The sequence below is a fragment of the Apus apus genome, chromosome 3 (genome assembly GCF_020740795.1).
Source record: "Apus apus isolate bApuApu2 chromosome 3, bApuApu2.pri.cur, whole genome shotgun sequence".
In the NCBI taxonomy this organism is placed as follows: Eukaryota; Metazoa; Chordata; class Aves; order Apodiformes; family Apodidae; genus Apus; species Apus apus.
Window position 1 is genome coordinate 96,161,646 of NC_067284.1, and position 15,301 is coordinate 96,176,946.

A 15,301-nucleotide genomic window follows, 5' to 3' on the forward strand; every position below is an offset into this window, starting at 1 on the left:
TGCTTTTCTTAATTCCCACCTAAATTTTGTTGTTGTCTCCATTGTATAAAAGCACATTTGAAAAGCAGACTTAATCTTTGGGGCAGATAATGTGATGCCCTGTCAATCCACATTCATAGCTAAGAAGGGCTTCTCTGAAGGGGGCACATTCTTCAATAATTGCTGAGATCCAGCTTCTCCCTCTGGTTCTTCTGGGGACTCTGAGCATGGGTAACTTGCTCTATTTCTTAATTATTCATGAAAAATATAACAGTGATCAGCAACAATCCAGCAGTTAGCAAATCTTGTGGTTTCTAAATGAGAGCATCTTGAATGCTCTGAATCGTTACATCAGTAGCTACTCTTCTCAGGTTTTTTTGGTCATTTGCCTATTATTGTAAGCATCCTACTTGATAAAGTTACATGTACTTTGGCTGAAACAAAATGTTGTGCTTTGTTTTGCACAGACATCCAGAGACAACCTCTGCCATAGAGCTCTTCTACTCTAATTTGAGAAGCTGAGGGAAGACTGGGTAAGGTGACAGAGTGGAGGCAGAATAAAACTTGTAAATGCTGAGACATGAATTTACTTACTATCATAAGTAGAAAGATTACAGGAGTACATGTGAGAGGTGGCAGGTATGGAGTTTTGTTAAAAGAGGAAATGAATTATGGGTAGTGTGAAAGAAGAGGTTTGAAAGAGGTCCACAGTTGCAGCAGTACAGAGAAGGTCCCGTGAAAACTAGAAGAAGTTCTCAGCCTTACTGTAGGACCCTGCAGTAGCTCTGTCAAGCTGGAAGTTTTGTCTGTATACTACTTGTAGCTTCTAGAATGGAATAGGAAAGGAATAGAAAGGAATAAACTGCTATTTTAGATCCTTCTTAAGATCTAAACTGCTGCTTTTTGACCTCCCCTCTGTTCTCCAGAACTATTCACTCCTGTTATAATCAGCTTTGCTTATCGTCCTGCCTTTTATTTTTTAAGTACATTTATTTTAGAGATACTAATTTATTGGTGATACTTAATGAGAACCAAACAGTAAGATTTTTATTTGTTTTGTTTCTGTGCTTTGTTCACAAATCTGGTATAGCACTTATTCTGACTGTCTTATTCTGCAGTCTCAGGATAAAAACTTGAATTGAAATGAGGAGTTTCCTTTAACTAGAACTGAAGTACACAGCTATAAGTGAAGTCAAAGCATAGGCTATGTGTAATGTGCTTGGTCTCTGAGGGGAGTAGATGCTTTTTCTGGGACTTACCAGATACAGAAATAATTCTTAAAAATAATATATTTTTAGAAAAATTATTATTTTCCTTAATAATTTGGTTGTATATTGCAGTTCTACTTGATACTTTGTCTTCAGACCAAGAAGTGAAATGTTTTTGGTGATTATTTTGGTCTCTGAATTCAAGCCTCTGTTATGTAGGGTAACTAAGTCCTGGACACAGACAGTAGATGAGAAAAACTAAAAGAAAATCCCATTATTAATATGCATAATTGGAAACACACTGTGGACAGTCAGGGAAGCCTTTGCAGAAGTCAGCCCAGGTCTAGGCACAGGCGTGTTAGGATTGGTAGAGCTTAAAAAAAACAAACCCAAACACTGGTGCAACTTCATTTAGGACAACCTTACAAAAGCTCCTTAATCTGGTTTTTATGTTAGTGCATTTTGGGTTACATTTTAAAGGTACTCAAATTTCCTATTTTTCCTCCTTTTAAGTGTAATTTTCCTTGTTTAAAGTAAGTAGTTCAATGAAGCAATCCATTGTTGACATTTCAGTTATTTGTAGCTTATACTCTCTTTTAATGCAAGTGATTTATTTCTTCTGTTTTTTTTTTTCTGAAGTTTGCTGTTACTCATAAACGTATCTTAAGAACTTTAAAACAAAAAAATAACCATGTTTAAAAAAACCCCAACCTTTCAATAAAATTGCAAGGAAAAATTATTTCACTGCACAGTACTGCTGACGTTTTACATGCGTGTACATTTATATTTTATTTTGAAAAGTGCACAAAGATTCAATTATAAAAACTCTGTGGCTTCAGTCTGCCTTAACATAAGAATTCTGTTTCTGTGGGAGTTAATTTACAAAAGGTTTTTTTTTTTGTTTTGCCAACACAAAAGAGAAACAGATCTTGAAAATAAAATACTGAGCCAGGATGCTGCTTGGTGTATAAAGTAATATCAGTTTCTTCCTGCCTGTGTTTTCAGGAATACCAAAGGTATGCATGAAGTGGAGTGTTTTTTCTAGAGGATAGATGTTTGCAAATGTTCTCTACATTTTCAGAAAAGCATCTGTAACTGCCGGTAAAGTCTGTCCCAAAGTTCACTTGCTTAAACATTGTTTGCTCTATGGACCACAACTTAAATTCTAGTATGATGGAAGTTAGAGTGCCAAAGAGGGTAAGGTGGCATGATTTCTCACAGTATTAGGAATATATTAATGTATTTCACATGTTCTGGCATTGCAGAAGAGAAACAATGCCTTCAAATTTATTTATTTGTTTATTTATAGAAAATGGAATAATCAAAACAGACAAGGTATTTGAAGTAATGCTGGCTACAGACCGTTGCCACTATGCAAAATACAACCCATATATGGATTCTCCACAGTCTATAGGTAAGATTGTATTGGAAAAATGAGATTGTTCTGATTTGCATAACTGTGACTGCCTTTGTCATATATATGTTTTGAATGTGAGCATATTTGTTTTAATTTTGAAGCTTCTTTTGTCAGTTTGTTCAGTACCTTTTATCTGAGTTCCACTTTGTTACTGAATTTAACTGGTATACTTGGATACATCAAAGTAGATAGATGTTCTTTAGTCAATATGTGTAAATATGTACTTATTTTTTTAACTGCAGTAATTTGTGGTGATGCACATGATGTTTAAATACTTAAAACTTATTTGAGAAACAGTTAAGGTCAATGTGGAATTTCTTAAACCTTTACATGAGTTGGTTTTTTTTTTAATATGAAAATAGACTTTAAATGTGGAGATGTACTGACAGAACAGTTTAGGACAGTTGTTTTCCATCCAGATCCCAGGTTTATCTCTCCAAAGCAGGAGAATTAATGGTGCAAATGTATTAATTTCTTATTTCTTTATTAGTTTTGCCTTTAATACTGGGTGTTGAGAATTATGAATTGTATTAGGATTTTATTAGTTGTACAGGTATATTAAAAAATCTTATAGGATACATACTCAGCTTATATATTGTCACTGAAACAAATATATGTGAATGTCTATAGAATCATAGAATGGTTTGGTTTGGAAGGGACCTTAAAGGCCATCAGGTCCAACCCCGCTGCCATGGGCAGGGACACCTCTCACTAGACCAGGTTGCTCCAAGCCCGTCCAACCTGGCCTTGAACACTTCTTGGGATAAGGTATCCACAGCTTCTCTGGGCAGCCTGTTCCAGTGTCTCACTACCCTCATAGTGAAGAATTTCTTCTAATGTCTAACCTAAATCTCCTCTCTTCCACTACAAAGCCATTACCCTTTGTTCTTGCACTACATGCCCTTATTAAAAGTCCCTCCCCGGCTTCCCTGTAGTCCCCTTTCAGGTACTGGAAGGCCACTTGTAAGGTCTCTCTGGAGCCTTTGTTTCTCCAGGCTAAACAGCCCCAACTCTCTCAGCCTGTCTTCATAGCAGAGGTGCTTCAGCCTTCTGATCATCTTTGTGACCATCACATGTTCCTTCATGTTTTCTCTTAGATATGTGCTGTTTGCAGAATAGGTGAGGATGTTGTCTCCAGAAGTTTTATAGTCACACCACATCAAACTCAAACTAACAGATTTAGGTTTTTACATAGGTATTCAGTGAAAAGGGCATTAAGTTATTATGGGAGACATTATTTTTCTGAATTCAACATACTTGACCAAGCTAAGGCAATATAGTGACAAAATGGAGATTGTAACTGAGATCAAGGATAGAACTTTATTTTCCCTGTTCAGAGATTACATGGCATAGCTTTAAGATGATGTATGTTACATCACTTCTGAAGTAGAGTACCTGTGTTGGGGATGTGTGTGTGTAGTGCCCTGAATGAGGATGACAATTAAGGTATTGCCTTTTACAGTCAAGGCAATAAAGATTGTAAGGTTGCTGTCTGCACAACAATCCATGTGTTCTTCCACTCTCTTCTTTTACAGGTTTCCAAGCAACAATCAGTGCTCCACATATGGTAAGCATTAAACATATGTGATTAGTGTAGGTGATTTTATAAACCTCCAAATGCTTCTGAGATAAAATATTTATTGTAGCAAATTCAATGAACTGTTGATTGTAGTGATGCTGTTGTGAACTGCACTAGGAGGGCAGAAGATTGAGCATGACTTTTCTTGGAGATGCATAGGGATAAAATGAAAGGTAGTGGACAAAAAAATGCAATGTGGGAAATTGTAATTAGTTTCCAGAGTGAAAAAAATTTCCCATTGATGGTATTGAAGCACTGGAACAGGTTTTACGGATTATGGAAATTCTGTTATTTGATACACAAAGAAGCTGAGTGAGCAGGTCTCTTTGCAGCCTAATTTAAATTGCCCCTGTATTGAAAGAGGATTGGACTACAGAATTTCCAGAGATCTTTTCCAACCTAAATTACTGTGTAATTTATAAAAGTAAAATAATTCAGGAACGGATGACATTGTTTTCTATGGTATAGTATTGTTGTAATGCCTTTTAATTCTTCGGACAGGAAAAAAAAAAACTCACAACATTGTACACAGGTGGTTTTTTGCCATGTAGTTTGACACCAGGTCAGTCATGACTGAACATTAAGAGAGGAGTTCAGTACATGGATCTACCACAGACATAATTTTTCTGTTTCTTTATTTGAGATGAAGGATTGATAGAAGCATATAATTTGTCCTTGGAATGTTTTAAATGTGTCAAAACATAGTAAAAGTCTGCTTATCTTTCCTAAAAACTACCTAGTTTGGTTAGAATTTCATATAGAAATCTTAAGTATTCAAGAAAAGACAAAAATAGAAGTACAATGGCTAAGGGAGAAAATGAGAGTTACGTTTTCCAAATTTTAACTTACCTAAGTCATTACCTTAGAATCGCTGTATGCTTAGCACTAGTAGTGTGTGAAGTGTTAGAGCAAAAAGGAAATGTAATCAAACGTTAACAAGAAATGTTCCAACAAGAAATGTTCTAATTGTTTCTGTTTTCCGGCTGTGATGGATTAAGACGTAAGAGTGTGATAATCTCTGTCTCTGAAATACACAAGAATGAATCGGTTTTTTGATGTGTGACCTGAGTTTATTGATGTACTGGTCTGCCATGTAGGAAAGCAAAACTCATAGTGTGTCTGTAGACTGTTGCATTTTGTGTATGAGCCTGGCTATCTGCCTGTGTAAAAGATAACTTCCTTTTCCTGCTCTGTAATTCAGCAAGTGTGCAGGTAATAGAAAAGGTCGTTTTAGTAGTCATTTTACTTTATACTCCAGAGCTCCCTTCTTCCTAGCTAGCCTCGAATGTATAAATCATACTTGTAATGATAAGCTACATTCTTTATTGGTCATATACTCCCAGAATAGTAAGAGCCTGAGTAGAATTAAATTAATTTATGGTGTCTCTTCCTAATAATTATATATAAATTGAGTGTGTACTAGAAGCTTGAATGGCCAGTTGAGGTTTTTATCTATATATACTAAAAATAATTTAAAAAAAATACACATACACAATCAGTTGAAAGGAAAGAAATAAAAATTATTATATCATGTAGTTAACTCCTCTCCCCTTCTTTTTTTGTAATAGAAAATAATTCTAAAATTTCTTGCATGAATCCTCAGTGCTTTGCTCAAAATTGCTGAATAAGTGAACATATATTGGGTAAAAGAGACTCTTAAAATATTTTTATATTTTCTGTCTCTGTCTTCTTGTCTCAGCATGCATATGCTCTTGAACTTCTGTCTGATCAGTTACATGAAGGAGCCAAAGCACTTGATGTAGGATCTGGAAGTGGAATCCTGACAGCCTGCTTTTCACGAATGGTGAGATACTTAGTTTAATCACTTGACCATCAGAACCGCCTCAACTGTAGTGTAACTATGAATTAAAGTGAAAAAAACCTCTTCCTTTGTACAGTGGACTGATGGATATTATATAGATACTTTTATACACTTACACAATAAATCATATAATATTATTCAAATATTAGATAATTTCCTCTCCTGGGTGTGGTTAGTACCCATTTCTTACCCTAGATTATACTAGATTGTTGAGTTAAAGGGCCCAGTAAATCGTGTGATAGTGAAGAAACTACCTAGAGGGGAAGTTTTTTTCTTGATTACATTTTAGTGGTTGCTTAATAACATGAAGGAAGGAGGTGCTTGTCTTGCCCAACCCAATTTTTACATTGCCTTGTGTGGCTGTGAACGCTCTCATCATGATCAATTGTTATTTCTTCCTGCTATGATTAGAGTGTAGTGAGACCTGAAGAATCCTGTTTCCACTCTTTTTTTCCTTGTTATTATATTCCATGAGCATCACTATAAGTGTCCATTTAATCTTTTCAAAGTTAGATATGAATTTATATTCTTTTTACATCTTCTCCAAGTAATTTAATCTCTGAGTTGGTCATCCTATACATAAGGAATTCTCTGTGCTTCCACCTATCTTACATCAGGAAAATCAGAGGGAAAAAAATTGTTTTGTGATGGCTACAACTACAGTACTGTTAGACTTATTTATATAGTGCTATATAATCAGTTCTTCCTTTATCATTGCTTTATAACTAGCAGAGACCTTCATTAAACTGCCAACTAGATTATTATTTTTTTCTTTCTAAGAAGTTAATTTGGAGTATAGTGATGAATTCTCATATGGGTTTTTTTGCTACTTAGTTTTCTGTTTGCAAGCATTAATCTGTTGAGCATGATCACTTCTGGTTTCCTGTGTTGAGAACTGGATAAGGATGTTTAGGACTCGACAATGCACTAGCAAAAGTATTTATGTTTTTTAAGTAGTAGCTGTGAAATAAATAAAAAAAAAAAGTACTTGAAATAAGTTAATCTAACTGCAGTTTAGAGGAAATCTGAAATGTTGCGTATTCAACTTTCTTTCTATTGCTTTTGGTCTAACTTCGTAGTCAGTAGTCATGTGCTACTAGCACACATTGGAACTCCAATCCTGCAAGTGTTAAAACTTCTGTCAAAGTTATGTGTGTTTCTCACTAAAAGGTTATGAATGAGTAGAGGAACAGCCTTTTTTGATAAGATGTGGTAAGTTGTGGTTCTGCACTTTTTTCTTTTAAAACAGCTATATAAGAAAAGCTGAAACCATCTGCATTGAAGTTGGAATTGGCACAAAAGGGAAATCTCTTTCCAGTGTTACTGAGGTTAATCACACTATCTTTTTGTTGTCATATGAATGTCATGTTCCTTTTCTGAATCCTCCTTGGTAGCTTGCCTTACAAACATGTTTTGTGAAATGTTGGAGAAATGCTGTTATTCTGTTTGATAGCATTACTATTGTGCAATAAACATCTTGCTTCAGCCACTTGAATAAATATGTATCAGGAAGTATGTGCTGCTCTAACTTTCTCTAAGAAGTTCTTCCTAACAGTAACAAAAACTTGAAAGTAGTATGTTTTGGAGAATTATTGTTAAGTGGTTTGCTATCAAAATTCAGTTGAGGATGTGCTTACTGGATCATATTGGATGTTGCTTCTTAGTCTATTTGAGATTTAGAATGAATAACTTGCATTTGTGGCATGAATACCTGCGTGTACATGGATGTCCTGACAGCTTTACTTCTATTTTACACTTTATCATTTGTGGTAGTTCTGGGAAACTTTTATGTTTAGTTAGACTAGTAAAGCACCTTTAAGATTTTTGTTTGGGTTTTCTTGTTAAGTTCCTGTAATGAACTTATCTATATGACACATAAACTTAAGTTTATTAGCTTTTCAAGGTTGCTGGCAGATTAAATAAATTGTAGTTTTCAACCTGTAAGTACTGGAATTATAAAAAAAGTGGGGTATATTTTTATTCCAAACAGACCGTGGAGATCCCAGAAATTGTGCCACTTTGTTGTTGTCTCGATTTCACATACTTCAAAGTTTCAGAGTGATAGACAAAGGTAAATGATGAGGATTCAGAAATAGCATAACAGACTATGATATGCGGCAGGAGGTTCTCTTACTTTATATCTGATGTATTTCATGTTATGACCATTTTGCTAAATTTTGATTTCTGTGGTGTTACCTTTTGGCCTACACTGGCTCTTTTGCCTGCTTCTGGTACAACAACAACCTATGGTTGCCATAGTGAAAACTTGCCTTGTCTTGCTTTATTTCAAAGGCTAGTCCGGTGGTCTTCCACTTGAAGAAATAACACTGCTCTTTTAACACAGGACTTGTCCATAATAGAACAGAAAAAATCCCCATGATATCAATAATCAGCTATTAATGTTCCATGTCTTAGCATCGTAAAAATGTAAGATACAGGTATGTAACAAATGCATTCAAATATGTCCAAAGACAAAGTTTGTATGACAAGATGGACTGCTAAGACGTATTCTGCCATTGTGCTTTTTGAGCTGCATTATTTTAAAAATGGTCAGATTTTAGGATGTGTATTCTTTTTCTCCTCTTTTCAAAACTGGAATAATTTCTCTGGATGAAATACACAATTCCAGAAGACATACCTGTAATGCAGAAGTTTTTTGTTAGTAGGCCTTTTTTGTACTCAGAGTACACAGATCTTTGGTGACCTTTGGTGATTTATGAGCTCTCAGAAGTTCCACTCTTCCTGTGGATGAGAGCTGTAAATGTCAAAGTAGAATGCAAGGGGTAGGTGGAGGGTAGTTTGTCCCTGACTGTTAATTGCTGCATTTGCTTCTGAAAGAATGGACCTCTGGAGATAACTTAGACTAAAATGCATGATTTACTATTTTCTTTGAAGTAAGGTCTTCTTTAGAAAAACTGTAATCCCTAAGTAAATTTATTCAACATGGAAGGAGATTTTTTCTAGTCTTTGTCCTTGAAGTTGTAACTTTCTATTGCAGGTAATGCAAACACTTTTGATCAAATTTAATTTCTAAAAATTCAAATAATAAGTATCTGATAATAGCATAACTTAACTGAATCACATCTCAAAAATATGACTATAACAAGTATTTATAAGACTCTACTGACAAACTTTAATTATCAGTTGCTTCTAGCAGTCAGGATGTGTCACTCAAAACAGTATTTTTAATAACATTGCAAAAATATACTATCACTTGTCTGGTTTTGTTTTTATTTTAGAGAAATGGGCTCAGGAAATAAAAATACTCATTCTATAAATAAATCAAAAGTAGTAGAAATTATTCAACTGTATATTTTTATTCCAGGTTGGTCCCAAAGGACAAGTTGTAGGAATTGATCATATCAAAGAACTAGTAGATGACTCAATAAATAATGTCAAAAAAGATGATCCCACATTGCTGTCTTCAGGAAGAGTGAAACTGATTGGTGAGCATCAGACTGATATACTTATTAATTAAACTGATATTCTTTCTAGCAGCTTGGTGAAAATGATTGAATTGGATGTGATTAAAAATTCTAATTTAAGAAGTTAAACCAAAGAAAGAAGAGCCAGATGAAATTTTTTTAATCCAGGTCATCTTTAGGCTTTTGAAAAATACCATCTTCACACACTTTTGAGAATATGACTTCTGTTAATATTAAAGAATGTATAATCATTCTATTAGAGAAGCTTACAAGGAAGTATTTTCTGGTGAAAATACTTTACATACTGAAGGTGTGTCATGTCATATTTGTTATTTAGAATTGAGTTTAGATTCACAACTTTGCTTGAATAAATGTACTGTCATGTAAATTTGAGAGTTTTAAGAAAGCCTGAATTCTTCTGATAGAGTAGTAGAGGAAGCAGCACACAGAGAGCCAAGCGAAAAAAATACTAGATTGGCAGTATGCATCACAAGTATATTTCATTTGTTTTTAAATTAAAAAGTATTTGTATGTTAGGGATGTGATTAACTGACACCAAACTAATTCAATCAGAGTTACTGAGAGGGAGTAATGCTACGATTATACAAGGACAGTGAATTGTTTTAAATAACATTTATTCAAAAGATAAAGATGAAGGGGTTTTATTTTGTTGGGATTTTTTTTGGTTGGCAGGAGGAAAGCATTCACTTAATTATCTTTCTATTAATTCAGTTTAAAAAGGAAGTTGAAGGTCTGGATTATTTTGAGACTTCTTACAAGAGTGCTTGGAAAAATTATGTTGTGGTGTTGGGCTCTTACTTAATTACCATTTTGATTTTTGGTCTTTTTTTGTAAATGAGTGACTTTTCTAAATCTTTTTTAAAAAAGCCAATCAACATACATGGCTATAAAGTTCCCCTCACTGAGAGCCCTTGTTTCTTAAACCTTCTTGAAGAAGCAGTTACACTGAGACTGTTTGGGCTAGAGAGGGAAATAGGGGGGATAATTTCCATTGTTGCTGTACCAAGAGCAATTTGGACTTCTGGTTATACCTGAAACAAACTCTGATGCTCTTGGGAGTCTAGAATTCTAAGTAAATACAATCTCTATTATGTTTATCTGTGTCGCAGGATGACTGAGAGCCTTCGTAATGGTTTTGTTGTGAGGTACATGTAAAAAAGTACAGATGGATGAGTAGCAATTTTGTGAATTAGGTGAAGAAGAATGTTTCAACTGGGCTGGACTCCTGGGAGCAATTTGATGTGGAGCTACAATCCAGACAGAGCTGTTTTTTTAAAACAAAGCAAACAAAAGCTCCAAAAATCTCAAACACCCTCCTCCTCAACACATACAAACAAAAAAACCCTGAGTTGATTGGTCATGGAAAATGTATCAACTATGACTAGATAAGTCAATTGCTGGCTTTTCCTCAGTGTGCTTCAAGCATTCTCCATGGCTTTGTCACACCTTGGATAAGCCATAACTGCATTTCACAAGTGTCAACGTTATTTTGGGGTGACTCAATAATAGAACTGCACTGAGAACGTGGAGTGGGAATACTTAGGGCATGTGCTTTGGCATGGGGCTTGGACTCAATGATCTCCAGAGGTCCCTTCCAATCCTTATCATTCAATTATTCTATGTGGAGGTGTGTTTGCCTTTTTTGTGTGCTGCGTTTTGGTTTTTTTTTTCTCCTTAAAATCAGGATGGTGCATTTGAGGTGAATCTCTTAACTGTTTCCAATTATGACACTCTTGCATGAGAGTACTCCTGGAGAGCACAAACTTTGATTCCTTTTGGCTGAAACTAAACTGGGTTATGGGGTCTGAGAAGCAACATTAGGCCAATACGACTAGAATGAAACTAGAGTGATCATTCTGAAAATGCGTATGTTGCATGGACATCAGATTCTCAGCAAAAAATATTTTGCTGTACAGTTCTGCCTCTATTGTACTGCACTATTTGCTGATGCAGGCATAGCCAGAGGGTATGAAGCTATTCTAACCACAGTGAAGTAGTTTTTTTCTGTTTCTGTGTTCATGCTACAACTCTGTGACACAGGTCTGCATAGAAACACTGAAGGCTTGAGTAGCATGATCACCAGATCAGGTCTAGGTACAAAAACAAGCTACAAGCTACAGAACCCTTTTATGTGAGAAAGTCCTGATACTACTTCCCCTTGCATCACCACCCATCACCATGATTCCTTCATTAACAAGCTGCACGTAATGAGCTCTGAATAGGATAGGAGATGAGATTCAGGATGTAAGCACAACCTCAAAATTTGGACTGTTGTTTCCCCTTGAGCACTGAATAATATAATAATTAGTATCACATTGTATATATGAGTGCCAGCTTTTTTTTCCCCTCTAAATTCGGCTATCTAAATGTGTGTTCCCATTGTGGGTGGATATATGCTTGACTGCTCTAGCAGTTGGTGGATGTTAAAAGGGAAGAGCCATGCTGTGCTTTATGCATATAAATCAGAATGTTTTTTTTCTTTTTTTTGTGTGAATGTGTGCTGATTCTGAAGATGGTAGCTTTGGTTTGGAGTATTGATTTTAGGAGAAAAGAGTTTAGATGCTTTGGGTCCTTTTTACCACTGTCAGTGAAGTTATAAGCTGTGCAGAAGTCACATTCAGACTTCTCTGGGCAGTTCAAAAGGTGCCATTTAAGTCTCAAAATACATGTATTCTTCTTCAGAAGACAACTTAGCAGTTTCTTTCATAGCTGTTTCTTCAATTTAGCAATCTCTTCTTTTGCTAGCAGTACCAGAGATTACTGTTTCTAATGCCTACTGCTCCATCTTAGGGAGTGAGGGTCTATCTCCTGTGTAACCAACATAATTTAAGGCAGTATCTATATGTTTGAGCTAAAGTAGTCTTTATCCATTGCCTGCCCTGATGGAGCAGTGGCTCGATACAGTAACATGTCATTACTTCCTCTTCAGACAAAATGCACGATGCGAGTATGATAGAAGCAAATATAAATCATATACTTAACTGCATTGAGGTGGTTGTTCCAGTAGAACCCACTTTGGCAGAGTCAGAGAGATTAGGTCCTGGAAATACTGCAACTTTCATTACTGGCAGCAGTAAGAAAAGCTAACTTAATGGAATTGGTGGTCAATAGGCATGAGTTCTCTTGAAGCAGTGATAGTTCCTGCTTGGCAGCTTCTGTCTTTGGCCTTTGGTTGAAGCTTGTGTGGGTCAGAATTGATGATGAGGAACGAAGTCACTGAGCTTTAAGGGGCTTCTCAGCTACTGAGGAAGTGTGACCTTTCCTTAAGGTGTTTAAGCTTTGGGTGTAGAAAGTCCTTGCAGGGTCTTGCTTCAGGACCTGATATGAAAGATGACAAACTCCCCAATTTTAATTGTTTTAAGGAGCTGTGGTTTCCTGTGAATACTGTGTATTCAATATTCACAGCATCTTCCTTCAAAACAACTTGGGGTCTTGTTTAGTTTACTACATTTCAGTGGCTTAAAACCCCCAATCTGTTCCACTTTCATCCTGCATAACTGGTATGGTATGAGACATCTGCGATAGGTTGCTTCTCTGATTTCTCCACTAAAGCTGGAGCTGCATTGGTAGCCCTTTGAATAATTAATTACTCTTAACATCTTCCAAGCAGCCACCTGGAGCTTTAGCCACAAATCTTACCTGGCTTTCCATGTTAGTCCAGCAGTTGTCTGTAGGAAGGAAGAAAGAATGGTGAGACCCTTATACTGGCAAAGGGGGATGCATTTGGATTAGTGTGATACTGCACTAATACAGCTGTGGACTTTCATTCCAAAAGGTTATAAATGTATTGTCCATATGAATATTTGCTTTGTCTTTTCCTCACCTTTGGAGTCTTCTAATACGTACTTCTGAGAGTTAATACTTTAGACTTATGATTTGCATTATACTTAGGAATGTGTGTGTGAAGGCAAAGCAAAGCATATGTTCTAATAGGGTAAATTAGGAGAAGAGTGGAATGGTAGGGCACAGAAATACTTATGTATCTTTTCTGGGTGGACCATATGTATCCAAGAACTTTTGTTATAAATCTAGGCTTTCTAATTTCAGGTGCTTCAGTAGTATCTCATCTTTTATAAGTGTATGTATGTATGAGAGTGTTTTGTTGCATCTATTTTGCAATTGTATTACTATTTTTAGCCTGACTTGATCACGTTATTACTGCTCAGCAGAATTTTAGTTGAAATCTGAGCATGGCTTTTTATCTAGCTATAGATATGGCAGATCAGTTGTTTTCTTCACTCCTTTTGAAAATGTTAAAAAAAAGTGTTTTCTTGCAGTGGGAGATGGAAGAATGGGATATGCAGAAGAAGCTCCCTATGATGCGATTCATGTAGGAGCTGCAGCACCAGTTGTGCCCCAAGCAGTAAGCCTTTATGTTGTGTGTGATTCAGTAATCTCTTAGCTGTAAAGAACATTTTACATACATATGCATGTCAAATACTTGGTAGACTTGCATTACTGAACATATCAGTGGGCTGGGTGGTATTACTGTATGATGTGGAGTTTGTTTTTTTATTTGTTGTAGTTTGGCTTCCTGTTAGTTTACAAAAGCTGTATTTTCTAAAAAGTGTCCTCCAAATAAACATATTTTAAAATTACTTGTGCATAACCCTCTATTACAGCAGTGAACTGGAGCATTTTATTCAATAAATTAATTTGGTATTATCAAGCATCACATTACAGAGTATTTGTTTCCCAGTTTCCAAGGTGTTGAGCCTGTTGGAAAAGTGTTGTGCTGAACTGAAAATACAGACAGTACCACGTGATCAGAACTTTCAGAGTGGATACAGGGCAGCTCTTACTAGAGAGGCTGAAGAGTAACCAGGGCCTTTAGAGTGTACATACATAAAGTCCATTCTTGGAGTTAAGATTTTTTTTTTTCCTTTCTTCATGTGAATGGGAATATATACCATAATTTTGATATGCTAGATACCAGTAAAGTTTTTTTTAATCTGAACCTCAGTGAGGAATACTGGAGGTCTGAGGTGCTGTAGACAGGTTAGACATTTCCAGACATTGGCTATTGTGTTTCTTTTTTTATTTTATTTTGAAGTGGGTGCGTGTAGAGAGGTGTTTCCAGCAAAGTGTTGAGAGATGACAATTAAAAAGGTGATTTGAAGCTACTATTAGTGAATAAAGCTGTTCTTAATTATAACTTTGTTAGTAACAGGGATTACGATTTTTTTTTTCATGGTGTCTGGAAAGTACTGAATTTTCCTTGAGACTACTGTGACTAGACTCCTATAAAAAAATAAAAATCCAGGCATTTCTCTCACATGCTCTGTTACTCTCATCACTTATCTTACTCATATTCATACATTTTAGACTAGTTTCATAAAATGCTGTTCCATTCACAGAATGAAAGAGGGGCTGTTGGGTAGCAAGTGTATTGCAGACAACTTAAAATTATTCCAGGAAGATAAATTTTTAAAAAGTCACAATCTCAAATCTTACTCTGAGGGCTTAAGGGGAGATCAGTTACCCCAAAACTGTTAGACAATGGGCCTGTACTGATGCACAACAACTATCAAACAATTAGAACTGGCAGTTTAAAAAGATTGAATCTACCATAAAAATTATTTGTGATTTATGTCTTTTTCCTCTGTTACATAGAAACTAAAACTGCAACCAACCCAGTCAATAAAATTATTATTTGACCTTCATTTTGAATTACATGAAATTATTGTGAATATTTCTGCAATACCAGCTGTTATACTATGTTGTGATACTCTCATTTTCACTGCATTTTAAAATTTTTCCAGATTGAAGTAATTGCTGCATGATATTAGATAGATAAATTGTGGCAAAGCTATTAAACTAATGTAACAAACTTTGGATCCAGCTTCTCTG

At 35.6% G+C, this 15,301-nt stretch overlaps 1 protein-coding gene across 9 annotated transcripts in view; it reads left to right on the plus strand.

Annotated features, from left to right (window-relative positions):
* The window catches only part of PCMT1 (protein-L-isoaspartate (D-aspartate) O-methyltransferase), a 31,706-nt gene that overhangs the window by 6,949 nt on the left and 9,456 nt on the right, over positions 1-15,301 (plus strand). For 8 of the 9 annotated variants that reach the window (XR_007889178.1, XR_007889175.1, XR_007889177.1 and 5 more), the window contains exons 2-6: positions 2,497-2,601; positions 4,140-4,171; positions 5,883-5,987; positions 9,331-9,451; positions 13,729-13,814. Coding sequence is in view for 5 of the 9 variants with exons in the window: in XM_051616242.1 (XP_051472202.1) it covers positions 2,497-2,601; positions 4,140-4,171; positions 5,883-5,987; positions 9,331-9,451; positions 13,729-13,814 (449 nt within the window). In the remaining 4 variants the exon portion in view is untranslated. Of the gene's footprint in view, positions 1-446; positions 513-2,496; positions 2,602-4,139; positions 4,172-5,882; positions 5,988-9,330; positions 9,452-13,728; positions 13,815-15,301 lie in introns of all 9 variants that reach the window. The other variant, XM_051616241.1, reaches the window with a different exon arrangement.